The sequence below is a fragment of the Erinaceus europaeus genome, chromosome 14 (assembly GCF_950295315.1).
Source record: "Erinaceus europaeus chromosome 14, mEriEur2.1, whole genome shotgun sequence".
Taxonomy (NCBI): Eukaryota; Metazoa; Chordata; class Mammalia; order Eulipotyphla; family Erinaceidae; genus Erinaceus; species Erinaceus europaeus.
In genome coordinates this window covers 32255300-32269787 of record NC_080175.1, presented here as the reverse complement: position 1 = coordinate 32269787, position 14488 = coordinate 32255300, and the positions used below count along the sequence as shown (strand labels likewise).

The window sequence follows — 14488 nt, the reverse complement described above, 5'->3', positions numbered from 1 at the left end:
TCGGCTCTCCCCAATTCACTGTCTGATTTCTTGCCCAATGGAGCGGTCACATCTCCAGGGCCAGCTGCTGAGTTGCCTTTCTCCTCCTTATCTGATAATCAAGAGTCACCACTCCTTGGAGGGTGAGTGCTGGTCACGCCCTCAGTCGGAGATCACCCAAAGCAGCTCACTACCCTGATGACTGCACCTTGCCAGCTCAGGGCTTCTCTGGCTTATAGAAGCTCCAGGCCAAGGAACTCCTAGTGAAGTGATAGTCTGACCCCTGACACGGGCACACCCCCAGCCAGCGACCAACTCACGGCAGAACCAATGCTAGTTTTTATTGAGGGAGAGAGGGCGAGAGGGCAGGGACACTCTGCGTCCAGGCATTTGGAAAGTGATGGAAACAGGAAACAAGTTAGAGCTACTTAGCTGTGTACTGGGGGGAGCTCTGTTAAGAAGGGGGTCACCCACCTATGGTTTAATAGCTCTGGGGGCGGGGGGCAGTGGTGTGGAGAGACGAGACAGGAAGGGAGCTGGTCAGCAAGGCCGAGCCTTTTCTGGCAAGATCCTAGGCGTCCTGGCAGCTGGACCTCACCATGGAGATGGAGCCCATCCAGGGCACGGTGTAGATGTGGAAGGAACAGATGGTTCTCTGTGGTAGGGAAGAGAGAGACATACACACCGTCAGTTATGGTGACAGTAAAGGGGAAGATGGCAGATGTGCAGTGATGGAGGGGGCTGGGTGCTCAGCCCCACAGCACTAAAAGGGACTCACCTGTGACCACTCAGTCACCCCTCCTTTTGCTCCCAGTCCAGGAAATGGTACTGTGCTCCCCACCACGTGCACCCCTTGAAGAGGTAGCCTGTGCAAGGCTGTATAGCCCCTAAGAGTTTGGGGTGAGGGGATGGGCACACCAGCCCCAGTCCCCTCTACTTCCAGGAGGTCACAATTAAGATGACCACAGGAATGGACCCAGGACAGGACCCTTTCCAGCTCCAAGAAACCATCCCCGCAAAGAGGTAGAGCATGGGCTGGGGGGCTGACTAGAACAGTTCTCTCTTAGAACTGAGGTCTCTAGAGCCAGCAGAGCCCAGGAGGTAGGGAGAGGGTGCTGGCCACCAACAGGCTGTTGGTATGTTTCTAATTCTGCTTCTAAAAACTCCCTCTGTTTCATCTGGTTTAATCCCCCCTGCTTAACACTGTATTCTATTTACATAACCACTGTTAACTAGGCACTGGCATGCCTGCATGGCATTGGTTTGATCCCACTTAAAGCTGGGGTCTGTTTACATAAACCACTGTTAACTAAGCACCACCCTCCCTCCAGGGCATTGGTGGTTCAGTGGTAGAATTCTCACCTGCTCTGCCCCGTCTCCTTGTCACACCCTGTTTTTCACCAATCTCTTTTTGCTCCACCCTCTCTACGTCACATCCTGTTTACACCCTACTTGGAAAGTATATATAAGGAAAGGATTGTGAGTTTTTAGTTTTAGTTTAGATGGCTTAGATTGTGCTGCATTCTGCATGAATAAAGAGATACTGCGTACAGCTCAGCCATGAGTCCCTGGTCGTCTGTCTCCGCCCACGAAGCTAGTCTGGCAACAGGCCTCCGATTCTCTCTAATCTGTTCAGAAGCTAAGGCTGGGACCCTGTGGCCTTTCTTCCATCCCTAGAAACCAGTCTCTAGTAATTCTCAAGCCCCCTTGCAACTTCTCACTGATCACACATAGGCAGGCCTCTGCTCCCACCCGTCAGGCATGTACCTTCTTCAGCTGAGGCTGGTCGTAGAAGGGGCAGTCGGCCAGGTTGGGATGGGACTTGGTACATGTGGTCCGACCGAGCTCCACATCCAAGAAGTAGTTCAGCCCAGAAACAACCTGTGAAGGTGAGAGCAGTCAGGCACATTTATAAGATCTCCACTTCACATGGTTCCCTGTTCTGGAACCCTTCCTGCCAGTATTTAGGAAGGGGCCAGGCCAGTCCTAGAAGCCCAGGGCCACCCCTGTGCTAGCCAACAGGGGTGTCGTGTCCAGACCCTCCTTGGAACTGACTCAGTGAGCAGCCCTGACAACGGAAGGAAAAGCAAACAGCAAGTCAAAGCAAGACTTCATGTGACATTAGCCAGGTCCAAGAGCCCAAGAGCAGCTCCGGGGTGCTAGGCAGGGAGGCTGCAGATAAACTGCATCAAGGGCTGGGAAGACAGCAAGCCTGAGGCACCAAAGGTCCCAGGTTCAATCTCCAGCACTACCATCAGCCAGAGCAGAGAAGTGCTCTTGTTTTTCTCTTTGTGCCGTTCTCTCTGTATTGCTCTCATTAAAGTAAACAAAGTCGTTTTTTAAAAAAATGAATAAAAAGGGGGCCGGGTGGTGGCGCACCTGGTTAAGCACACACATTACAATGGGCAAGGACCCGGGGTTCAAGCCTCCGATCCCCACCTGCAGAGGGAAAGCTTCACAAGTGGTAAAGCAGGGCTGCAGATGTCTTTCTCTCTTCCTCTCCTCTTTCCCTCTCAATTTCTGGCTGCCTCTATCCAATAAATAAAGATAATTTTAAAATTTAATAAATAAATTAATTAATAAATAATCTGCATCAGCACCAGGAGCCAGGGCAAAGGCCCCAGCATACACAGAATGCTGGAGCCACTTCTGGCAAGACTGCCATCTAAGAAAGACATTTAAGTTAAATCCCAGTTACTAATATTGAGTCTGCAGATACAGAGCAGGTGGATGGGGTTACTGTACTCCCTCTAACCCAGAGCTATTCATTCCTTCATGACTGCTAGGAGAGGGGGTGAGCATGCACATACATATGGAGTGTTTTAGGACAGGTAAGATCAGGCTTCAATGCCTACTTTGTGCTATTTATTTATGTATCTATCTACTTATTTATATGAGTGAGAGCCAGAGCATCACTCTGGCATATGCAATGCTGGGGATCAAACTCCAGTCCTTGTGTTTTTAAGTCCCATGCTCTAGATACTGTCTTACCTCCCAAGTCATATGTTATTGGTTTAAATATACAAATGTATTTCCTATAAAGATTTATAGTGGGAAGCAGTACTGCAGGTATCTCTCTCCCTCTCTGCCTCCCTCCTTCCCGCCTGATTTCTGGCTATCTCCATCCTTAAATAAAAATAATTTTTTAAATTTTTTAAATTTATTTTATTTTTGAGAGAGATTGAGACACACACACACACACACACAGAGAGAGAGAGAGAGAGAGAGAGAGAGAGAGAAATACCAGAGCACTGCTCAGCTCTGGCTTATGGTGGTACGGGAGACTGAACTTAGGACTTCGGAGCCTCAGGCATGAGAGTCTGTTTGCATAACCATTATGCTATCTCCCCTGCCCAATAAAAATAATTTTAAAAAAGGTTTGTTTACACATGCTATGAAGATAAATACCATAGAACCACTTGTCTGCAGGAGGCAGTGCTGGGAACTGAACCTGGGACCTCTCGCCTCAGGTATGAAAGTCTGTTATGTAACTGTTGTGCTATCTAAAGTGTTAAACACTTGAGTGTCTTTTACATGTGAAATTAGAGTAAAAGTGAACCCAGCCTTCGCACAACATAGTCCGCAGTTGTGCACGGGTTAGCACTTGGCAAATCAGGGCCAGGTGGTGGTGCACCTGGTAAAGCACACATTACCATGTGCAAGGACCCAGGTTCAAGCCCCCACTCCCTCACCTATAGGGAGGAAGCTCTATAAGCAGTGAAGCAGCATTGCAGGTGTCTCTCTTCCTTTCTATCTCCCCATTTCCCTTAGTTTCTCTCTGACTCTAGCCAATAATAAAAAAAAATACTAACAAAACAAAAGCAAACAAAAGATCACCACTTGCTAAGAGGTAGTGAGAAGCAGGCAGCCTTCATCCCTAAGTGGTAGAACCATTAACAAGCCCCCTACTAGCCCAGTGAACTACAAGGCCTCAGTCTTCATGTACAGTTAGTGCCACATGCAGATGGTGTCAGGCTAGAGGAAACATGTTAAGCAGGGAGCTAGCACATCCTGTCCACTTGGGATAGCGTTGGCGGCTTGGGCAGAAAGGATTGGCCTGGTTGTCTGTTCTCAGAGATTTCAAGAAAGGGCAAAAGATGAGCCCTAAGCATTAACATGCCACATCTTGCTTTTACTGCTGTGTATTCCATGTTCTGCTGTACAATGTTTTTATTACTCATCTTTGGGTTTGTTGGTTTTTCTCAATCCTGCATTCAAAAGCCAAACATCTTATAAAGGATGTCAAACTAGTGAACTATCATGATATAATCTGAGTGCCTCCTACACACTGACACTGTACTGGGACAATTTGCTCATTTGTTTATTTACTTTTATTTATTTATTTGGCTACTAGGGTTCTTGATGGGATTTGGTGTGGAGCCTACACTAAAAATTCATCACTCCTGGTAGCTAATTTTCTTTCTTTCTTTCTTTCTTTTTTTTTTTTTTGTGTGTGTATGGGAGGTAAAATTTTTTTAATTTACTTATTATTTTTTTATTTTACAAAATTACATGTCAATAGGGGTTTAAATCCACAACATTCCCAACACCAGAGTTCTGAATCCAGTTTCCCCACTGCAGTTCACCAAATTTCCCTAAGGTTGTAGACAAGGGCCAACCACCATCTCTACAACTATCTGCCTACATTTATACATAATTGATGGTGGCCAATTTTCTTCCTTTTATTCTGGGTTTTTTTTTTTCATGTTTCAGGGGAACCATTTATTGGGACAAAGTAAGGACAAGAAAGAAGAAGAAATTACAAACCATGTAGGTATGTAGAACCCAAGAAAAAGAGAGAGATGAAGGCTCCAACCTCCCGGTATATTCTGTTGTTATTTTTGACAGAAACAGAGAGAAATTAGAGAAAAGAAAGAGAAAGAGGCCTGAGGCCATGAACCTGAGTCCTTGTACACAATAATGTATGTGTTTTCCTGGGTGTACCACTGCCTGGCGCCTTAATGTTTTTCTAAATGGTACTATAATCAATAGGAATTTCTTTACAGGTGAAGCTATAGAAATTAAGTTACTGGGCAGGGGAGATAGTGTATGGTTATGCAAAAAGACTCTCTTGCCTGAAACTTCCAAGCTCCAGGTTCAAACCATAAGTAGAGCTTAACACTGCTCTGAGTCTTTCTCTCCATCTTTCTCTGTTGCTCAGTAAAATTATATATATAATAAAATTAGCAAGTCTTTCTTAAAAAAAAAATTAATTCACTTGCCCAAGGTCTAAGTCAGGGGCCTCCTTCATGTACAGTGCAAGGCCCAGTGGCCCTTCCTGATGTTCCTTCACATCACCCTTATTTTTTTAAAATATTTATTTATTTATTTCCTTTTGTTGCTCTTGTTGTAGTTATTATTGTTGTTGTTATTGATGTCGTTATTGTTGGATAGGACAGACAGAAATGGAGAGAGGAGGGGAAGACAGAGAGGGAGAGAGAAAGATAGACACCTGCAAACCTGCTTCAACACTTGTGAAGTGATTCCCCTACAGGTAGGGAACCGGGGCTTGAACCGGGATCCTTATGCCAGTCCTTGCACTTCATGCCACGTGCGCTTAACCTGCTGTGCTACCGCCTGACTCCCCATCCTTATTTTTTTTAAATATTTTTATTTTATTTATTTTTAAAAAGATTTTATTTATTTATTCATGGGAAAGATAGGAGGAGAGAGAGAACCAGACATCACTCTGGTACACCTGCTGGCAGGGAATGAACTCAGGACCTCACGCTGGAGAGTCCAGTGCTTTATCCACTGCGCTACCTCCTGAACCACAATATTTTAAAAAAACTTTTAAAAAATTATCTTATGAGATTGACGGGGGTGATAGTGAGGGAGGGACTGAGAAGGAGTGGGGAAGAGAAATCTTCGGCCCTACTTCACCACTTATGAAGCTTTCCCCCTGCAGGTAGGAACCGGGGGCTTGAACACACTGTCCTTGCACACTGTAACATGTGTGCTCAACTAGGTGCACTACCACCCAACCCGCCAGTCTCCCTATTTTTCAAAAATCTTTTATTCATTTATTTGATAAAGTCAGTGAGAAATCAAAAGGGAAGGGGGAGACAGAGAAGTAAAAAGACACTTGCAGCACTGCTTCACTGCTCATGAAACATCCCCCTGCAAGTGGGTATGGGAAGGGGGTATGAAGGGGGGGGCTTGAACTTGGGTCCCTTGCACATGGTGACGTGTTCTGAAGGGGTGAGTTACCATTTGTCCCCTACACACTCCCTTCTGACTTGGATGAAGGGCTGTCCTCTTTATCTGGAGGGTCCAGGATTGGTCATGGTCCTCTACACCTGCTGGCACTCTGGCCCCTGGGCTATGGGTGGGGCATCTGGGTAAGGATGGGAAACAGGACTGCAGAACCTGAAAGTGACTTGCAGAGGGCAGCACAGAGGGGCCTTTTCTCCAGGATATCTAACGGGGTTTGGTGTCTATGCTCTGGAGTCAGCACACCTCTGGGTGCTGAGGGTACACAGCTAACTAGGCAGAGGATAGCACATCCCTGCCACACTTAGGCAGTCCAAACCGAGCAACAGCCTGCATGGCTGGGCGACCTCTTCAGAAATGCGAAGGTCAGGAAAGAAACACTATGCTCTGCCCAGCAATAACAGTGGTTGCCCGCCTGCCGTGACTCAGCACAGGTTGGGAAAGGCCCGGGCTAGAAGCCCATCAGTTGGAATCATCAGCAACACACATCTGAATAATGAGACATTTGCATGTGTCAGTGACAACTGCTGATTTTCAAAATTGCACTGTTGTCATATTAAAAAAAAAAACTTGTTTCAAGGAAATAAATACACCCAGAAATGTCTGCTTTCAAAAACAAAGCCTTTTTAATAGACCTAAACTGTATCTGTCTACACACATCCACGCACAAGGCAGTGGGCACTGAGGTGGAGAAAGTAAATACGAAATGTCAAGAGCCCGGATGCAGCAGCTTCAATGGATTCCCTGCACTATCTTGTAGCTGCTCGGTAAGTCTGAATTATACCCACATTAAAATAAATAAATAAATAAATAAATAAATGGAAGAAGGCAGGCATGGACACTGTGTTTAAGAAGCCATTCCCTGGCAAAGCCAGAAGGCCTGTTTGTCCTTTGCTAGGGTGGTGGGAAGCTCCTCAGGAAGCTCGATCTCTGCGGGTGAGGGCAAAGGGCCTGGCCTCCCCACCGCAGGCAGCCAGAAGGCCAGGCTCGCTCAGGAAACTGGCGCAGCAGGGCTGGAGGTAGAGCCTGCCGGCCCGCCGGCCCGCCAGGCCCCTCTGCAGGATGCGCCCCCGCCCCCTGGGGTGGGCGGCTCCTCCATAAAGTCTCGCCCCCGCCGCCGCCACACCAGTCTCCTCTGCATGATGCCATCCCACGCCGCTCCTCCATAAAGTCGCCCCCCAACTCCGCAGTTTCTTCTGCATGATGCCACCTCCCGCCGCTCCTCCATAATGTCCCCCACCCCCACCCCGGCAGTTTCATCTGCATGATGCCCCTCACCCCCACATCGCTCCTCCACGATGCCCCCTGCACGATGCTGCCGGCAGCATCTGCACAATGGACCAGCCCCCTGCGCCCAGGTGGCTCCTCCACGATATGCCCCACCAGCCTCACCTCCACTATACTCCTCCCCACGCCCAGCCTCACCTCCACGACGCACTTCCCTAACCGCACCTGCACCGCCCCCCCCCCAGCACCTCCACGATATACCCCACCAGCTCGGCCGCACCTGCACTGCCTCCCTAGCCTCCCCGCCGCAGCTGTACCCCTCGAGCCCGCCCACGCACCTGCTTGCGGGCGCGCAGCACCTGCACCGCGCGGCTGTGGTAGGCGTCGTTGTTCGCCTTGTTGTATTCGCTGAGCGCGAAATCCAGCGCCCTCTGCACGCCCTCCTCGTTCACGTCCGCGTCCATCAGCCCGCCGATTAGCCGCGGGGACTTGGCTGGAGACGCGCCGGACGCCGGGCCCGCGGTCACGACCAGGGCCAGCGCCACCGTCAGGGCCAAGGCCAACGGGGGCAGTGGGAAATATGAGGTACCAGACATGACTGTGAGGAATCTCATCGCAGAGCCGGGCCAGGCCGCCTTTATAGGCCGGGAGAAGTCCCACCCCCGGAAGCCCGCGAGCCCCGCCCGTGAGCCCCTCCCCTAGGAGCCACCAGACCCCGCCCCCATCAGCGCTCGAGCTCCGCCCCCAGCAGCGTTCGAGCTCCGCCCCTAGCAGCCTTAGAACTCCGCCCCCAGCACCCCGAGCCCGGACTCCCATTGCCCCGAGCTCCGCCCAACATCCACGTGCACGCCCAAGCGCGGCCACGCGCCCGTCAACGCCCCCGCAGCAGTTCCGCCCTCGGGCGCCCCGCCCGCAAAAGGCGGTCCAGCATCCGCAGCTCCTCCCTGCCTTCCTAACCCTGAGCTTGCCACGCACTTTAGCCTCCCCAAACACTGCCTACCTACTCAGCCCCTCTCTCCACGAGCTTGCCCCCCAGCCACCCTTTCCCGTAGACTGCCCCCATCACCCCTTACCCAAGTCCCCTTTCTCCTCTCCCTTACCCCCTCCCTTCTCCCCTTCCTTCCCCCTTCCTCCTTCACGGGTTAGGTGCCCTTTGGTCGAAGATGTGACCTATGACTGTCACTTGTTGCTATTTGGTCTGGAGGTGGCCCCGAGCCCCGGCACGTCGTGTGTGTGTGTGTGTGTGTGTGTGTGTGTATGCCCTTCAGGTTGGGCTCAGCACCTTCTCTTCTAGAGACCTGCTCTGCCAAGCCGAAATGAGATAATTAACCTTTATGTGGGGAAATGTCATTGAGGTCTCTGTTTCATAACTCACACACCCTTTTTTCGGGATTCTGCCTGGGTCAGACCTGTATGGAGATGGAGCCCTGCGCAACTGAGCCAGGTGAAAATAAGTTTAACAGTATTTTTAACCCAATATATCAAAAATATGATTTCTCCTTAAAGCAAATAACTGCTAATGAGACACTTTGTGGTTTTCTGGGGGCTGGGGGGGGGGGACAGTCATCAGTAGTTAAGATCTGTCACAAGTGATGTAGAAACAGCCATGGGGATGATGTCTACCACTGGATGTACTTAAGGATGTCTCTTTGGGAAAACATTTAAACTGAGACCTCAAGGCCAGGAACTGCTGAGACCAAGGGAAGGGCTTCAGCACAGGAAGCTGTCACTGGGAAGGCCCACCCTCAGGACTGGTCTCATTTTTTTCATTTTTCTTTTAATTTTTTTTTAGAATTTATTTATTTATTTATGAGAAAGATAGGAGGAGAGAGAAAGAACCAGACATCACTCTGGTACATGTGCTGCCAGGGATTGAACTCAGGACCTCATGCTTGAGAATCCAATGATTTACCACTGCGGCACCTACCAGACCACCGGTCTCATTTTTTTTCTTAGGACCAGGAAGCCACTGGAAAATGCCTAGGCAAGGAAGGGCTTGATCTGCAATCTCCATGTGGACACTAAACTGTAGGTGGGGGGGACCCAGGAGGCAGTACATTGGATAAAGCACTGGACTCTCAAACATGAGGTCCTAGATTCCTGGCATCACTTGTGCCAGGGTGATGCTCTGGTTCTGTCTCCTCCTGTCCCTCATAAATAAATGAATAAATCTTAAAAATAAAACAAAAAAATGTAGGTAGGACCATGGGTGGAAGAGTGCAGAAAGATCCAGGTCAGCTTGGTGGGGGCTGTGAGTGTAGGGAGTCAGTGGAAGGAACAGGCAGTCTAAAGAAAAACGTTCCCTTTTGGGGGCTGGGAGATAGCACAGCGATTTTCCAAGACTTTTCATGCCTGAGCCTCTTAGGTCCCAGGTTTAGTCCCCAGCACCAACACCAGCCAAGGCTGAGCAGTGCTTAGGTCTTTCCCTTTATGTCTTTCTCTCTGAATCTCTCTCATTAAAAATCATAATAATAATAAAATAAATGAAGTATTTTTTAAATGTCCCCCCTTTTTTGCTGCTAGCATTATCTCTGGGACTTGGTGCCTGCACAACTCCACCACTCCCAGCAACTTTTGCTTCTTTTGATAGATAGTTTAAGACAGGCAGAGTTAGAGAGGGAAAGAAAGAGAGAGAAAGGAAGACACCTATAGCACTGCTCCACTACTCATGAAGCAGGTAGGGACTGTGAGCTTGAAACCAGGTCCTCATACAAGGCAGCATGTTTCCAACCTGGTGAGCCACCCCCACCCCCTGACTCTTGAAGTATTGAATGTACTTGCTTCTCCCATTAGGAAGTCACATTATGGGATCTTACCAGGTTTTTATTTATTTATTTATTTTTTAAGGCTTACCTGGGGGCTTGGCAGATAGCTCCAAGTAGAATGCACACTTTGCTATGCTCACAAACCCAGCTTTGAGCACCAGGACCACGCACAGGGGAAGCTTCACAAATGGTAGAACGGTGCTGTGGTGTCTTTTCTTCCTTTTCTGTCTTTTCCCCTCTCTGTCTCCTTAGTTGCCTTCTGATATTGAAAGTCAATATATATTTAAAAAGAAAAAAGCAGTCCAGCAGGTACAGTAAAATCATCATTTAAGAGCAAAGTTCCTCTGGTAAAAACAAGCAAACAGGCCAGGTGGTGTTGCACCTGGTTGAGTGCACATATTATAATGCTCAAGGACCTGGGTTCAAGCCACCAGTCCCCACCTGTAGAGGAGGGGTGAAGCAGTGCTGTAGATGTTTGTTTCTTTTTTCTTTTTTTTAATTATTTTTTTTAAATAAGTTCTTTTTTTCCCCTTTTGTTGCCCTTGTTGTTTTCTTATTGTTGCTGTTATTGATGTCGCCTTTGTTGGATAGAACAGAGAGAAATAGAGGAGGGAAGACGAGAGGAGGAGAGAAAGATAGACATCTGTAAACCTGCATCATCACCTGTGAAGCCACTCCCCTGCAGGTGGGGAGCTGGGGCCTCGAACCAGGATCTTTGCGCTGGTCCTTGTGCTTAGCACCATGTGCACTTAACCCACTGCGCTACTGCCCAACTCCCCAGATGTTTCTTCCTATCTCTTCTTTCCCTTTTGATTTCTCTCTGGCTCTATCCAATAATAAATAAATAAATAAAAGCCAGGCATTGGTGCACCCGGTTGAGTGCACACATTACAATGCATAAGGACTCAGGTTCTAGCCCCTAGTCCCCACTTGTAGTGGGGAAGCTTCAGGCATGGTAAAGCAATATTACAGGTGTCTCTCTCACCTCTTGTTCCTCTCTGTTTCTCCCTTCTTTCTTAATTCCTTTCTATCTATCCAAAATAAATTAAAAAATTTTAAACAAGCAAACATCCCCCTCCCCACCTCACCCCTGTAAAAAAAAAAAACACAACTAACCTGGTTTTAAAATAAAAAACCTGAAAGCATTCATAATTTACATAGAATAGATGCTACATTTTCTGAGGTGTTTTAGCAGATGTATTGGCAAGTCTTAATGTTCTCTTGAGTTCTAGACCATTTCCTTGTTTCTATAGCATTCTTGTTTGTGCCTCTATAATCTCTTCCCCAAGCTCACTCTGGGTGTCTGGCCTTTTTTTTTTTTTTTTTTTTTTTTTTTTGCATTTCTTTATTTATTTCCTGCCTAGTTTTAACTTCCCCAAGCAAGATCATGCACTCATGTGGCTGCATGTGTGGTTTTTCTTACTTACCCACAGTGTAGAGCTTCCCCTTTCTGTTTCATCAACCTAATTGTTAGTTTCTCCCCAGACTATGAGGGTGTGGTCAGCCTTGTGCGCTGTGGGCTAGCAGAGTCCTCTGCCAGGGATTGTCTGCTCTGGAGAAAGACCCCAGGAATGGGGAGACACACACACACACACACACACACACACACACACACACACACACACACGGGTGGGGTGGTTATTTACCACTCTGGTCAGATAGCAGACAGAATTTTTTTTTTTTTTTTTTTTTTACTATTAGTGACTTAATAATATTGACTTAGAAAGCCATAAGATGGGAGTCGGGCGGTAAGCTCAAGGACCTACATAAGGATCCTGGCTCAAGCCCCTGGCTCCCCACCTGCAGGGGAGTCGCTTCACAGGTGGTGAAGCAGGTCTGCAGATGTCTATCTTTCTCTCCCCCTCTCTGTCTTCCCCCCTCTCTCCATTTCTTTCTGTCCTATCCAACAACGATGACATCAATAACAACAACAATAATAACTACAACAATAAAACAACAAGGGCAACACAAGGGAATAAATGAATGAAAAAAAAACTTAAAAGAAAATAAAAAGAAAGCCATAAGATAACAGGGGTACAATTCTACACCATTACCACCACCAGAGATCTGTGTTTCCATTCCCTCCATTGGGAAATGCAGTGGTTCTCCCAAACTCACAGATATGGGCTATTATTTCTAGAACTGTCTGTCTATAGATATATCTCAATCATCTGCTTGCCCATATTTTCTGTAGTCCTGCCTTCTCTTCCTTTCTCATTCACACCTACACCAATTACTACTTCCAAGTGTCCTTCCTTTTTTCCTTTTCTCACTCTGTGTCCTGATGGAATAGGGGTTTCAGAGCCCTCTGGTCATCTTCCCCTAACATTTATCTCTCTCTGGGAGAATGGACCAAAATTCTGGGGTTCAGAAGGTGGGATCTCTGGCTTCTGTAATTGCTTCTCTGTGGGACATAGGTATTGGCCAGTTGATCCATACCCCCTGCCTGTTTCTATCCTTCTTAGTGGGCTAGGGCTCTGAAGAGGTGATGCTCTGGGGCACATTAGTGAGATCATCTGCCCAAGGAGGTTAGGATGAAATCACAGTAGCATCTGCAACTTGGTGTCTGAAAGGTGGTAAAATATAAAGCAGGATGAAATGATTAGTAAACAGGAACCAAAAACTAGGAACAGAACAGATGAGAATAGGGATTTCAGGGTGGCAAGAAACTAGGAAGTCTATTTTAGGTATATTCCAGGAGACTCATGACTATTCATGTTCACTGTAAGGATGTGAGCCCTGTTCCCCCAGCCTTTCCCTTCTTCAAGTTTAGGTTCTTTGGTTGCTATAACAATTAAACTGACATAAGGTATGGAGGCTGGGAGATGCTTTATCCTGCAGAGTACACACTTGGCTGTGCACATGGACTAGGGTTCAAGTGCCCAGTCAGCACCTGCCAAGGGCAGGCTTTATGAGTTGCAGTGTAGTGCTATGATGTTTCTCTTTCTCTCTCTCTCTGTCTCTCACCCTCTATTTAAAAAAATCATAACATAGGGACTCGGTGGTGGTGCATTCAGTAAGGTGCATACATGACCATGTACAAGGACCTAGGTTCAAGTCACGGCTCCCCAGCAGTAGGGGGGTGTTTCACACCCCCCTGAAGTGAAGCAGGTTTGCAGGTACCTCTCAGTTTCTATTTCTCTCTCTATCCCTCCCTCCCTCCCTCTTAATTTCTCTCTATTCTATCAGATACAAAATAAATAAATATTCTTGAAAAGTATGACAGGTGTGGAGCTTTCTCAATCCTACAATCTTGTATCTTAATTTTTAAAGTAAAAATAAAAGTATGACATAAAAAAGATTAATAGGAAGAACAGATTTCTTTTCATTTCTAAAGGTGCCCCATAAAAAATGGAATTCAAAGGCAGTCAGACAATTAAAGGGTGCCTGCCATCTTGAGCTAAAGAAAGGAATGGGCCTGGGGCTTAGAAGAAGAGGAGGGAGGCTCATAGGAAGGAGAAGGTAGAGGTTTAGGAATGGGCTGCTTGCTCTGCCTTGCAGGTATTGTGAGTCATATGAAGAACCTTCTCTGTGAATTTCTTTCTTTGGGGTACCTCACCTAAGTTCTTCCAGAGAGCTATGGGACAAGTAAGAAACTTTTCATGATATGCTGTAGTCTTGATTGCATTCAGCTCAAAATAATGTACAAACCAGAATGGCACATTTCAGTCACCCTTCACTGTCTAACCACACTGTGCTCTGGGTCCCCCAAGACACCCACTAGATAGACCCGCTTTATCTTGGTGAGCTTCTGCAGGCTGCCCTCACCAGATATTCCTCACCACAGTGAGCATTTCCGGAGGATGGGAATTAGATCTCACTAAAGTTTTCCACTCACGTGATGTGAGCAGTATATTGAAATGTAAGAATGCTTCCATGTTTAATCAGAAAGGAGGCGCTGGGCTCCAAAGTGAGGGGGACACAGTGTAGTGATGGGGCAGACGTGAATGGTGACGCTCATAGCTGTATATCAATTGCACTGCCTATTCACATCCTCTCTGATGAGGTTGGCATGTACACCCTATGCAGTCCCAATGTGGGGTGCTCAAGAGCTATATGCATGGTGGCCTGGTGAAACATGGGAGGCTAGAAGGAGGTCTGACAGTTGCCCCAAGATGTAGTCCGTCTGTACAAGTGGGTTAGTCTAACCAGCATGCCTGGGGCTGAAGCCAACAGAGGAGCAGGCTAATGTAGTGGAGATAATGAAAGAGTCCCTGCACATATCCTGCAGCCCACAGCTCCCAAGATAAGCAGCAAGGATCCAGAGAAAAATGGGGAATGTAGGATGGAAGCATGGTCCTCTG

At 47.5% G+C, this 14488-nt stretch overlaps 1 protein-coding gene across 1 annotated transcript; it reads right to left on the bottom strand.

The window, feature by feature from the left end:
- Window positions 1–295: 295 nt before the first annotated feature.
- On the bottom strand, window positions 296–8039 carry LOC103124502 (cystatin-C-like). The gene is made up of 3 exons (XM_007535218.3): window positions 7758–8039; window positions 1747–1860; window positions 296–634 (listed from the first exon to the last, which is right to left on the bottom strand). Exons 1-3 carry the CDS (start codon window positions 8031–8033, stop codon window positions 551–553), a joined length of 474 nt encoding a protein of 157 aa, XP_007535280.2. The 5' UTR covers window positions 8034–8039; the 3' UTR covers window positions 296–550.
- Between the last annotated feature and the right edge of the window lie 6449 nt (window positions 8040–14488).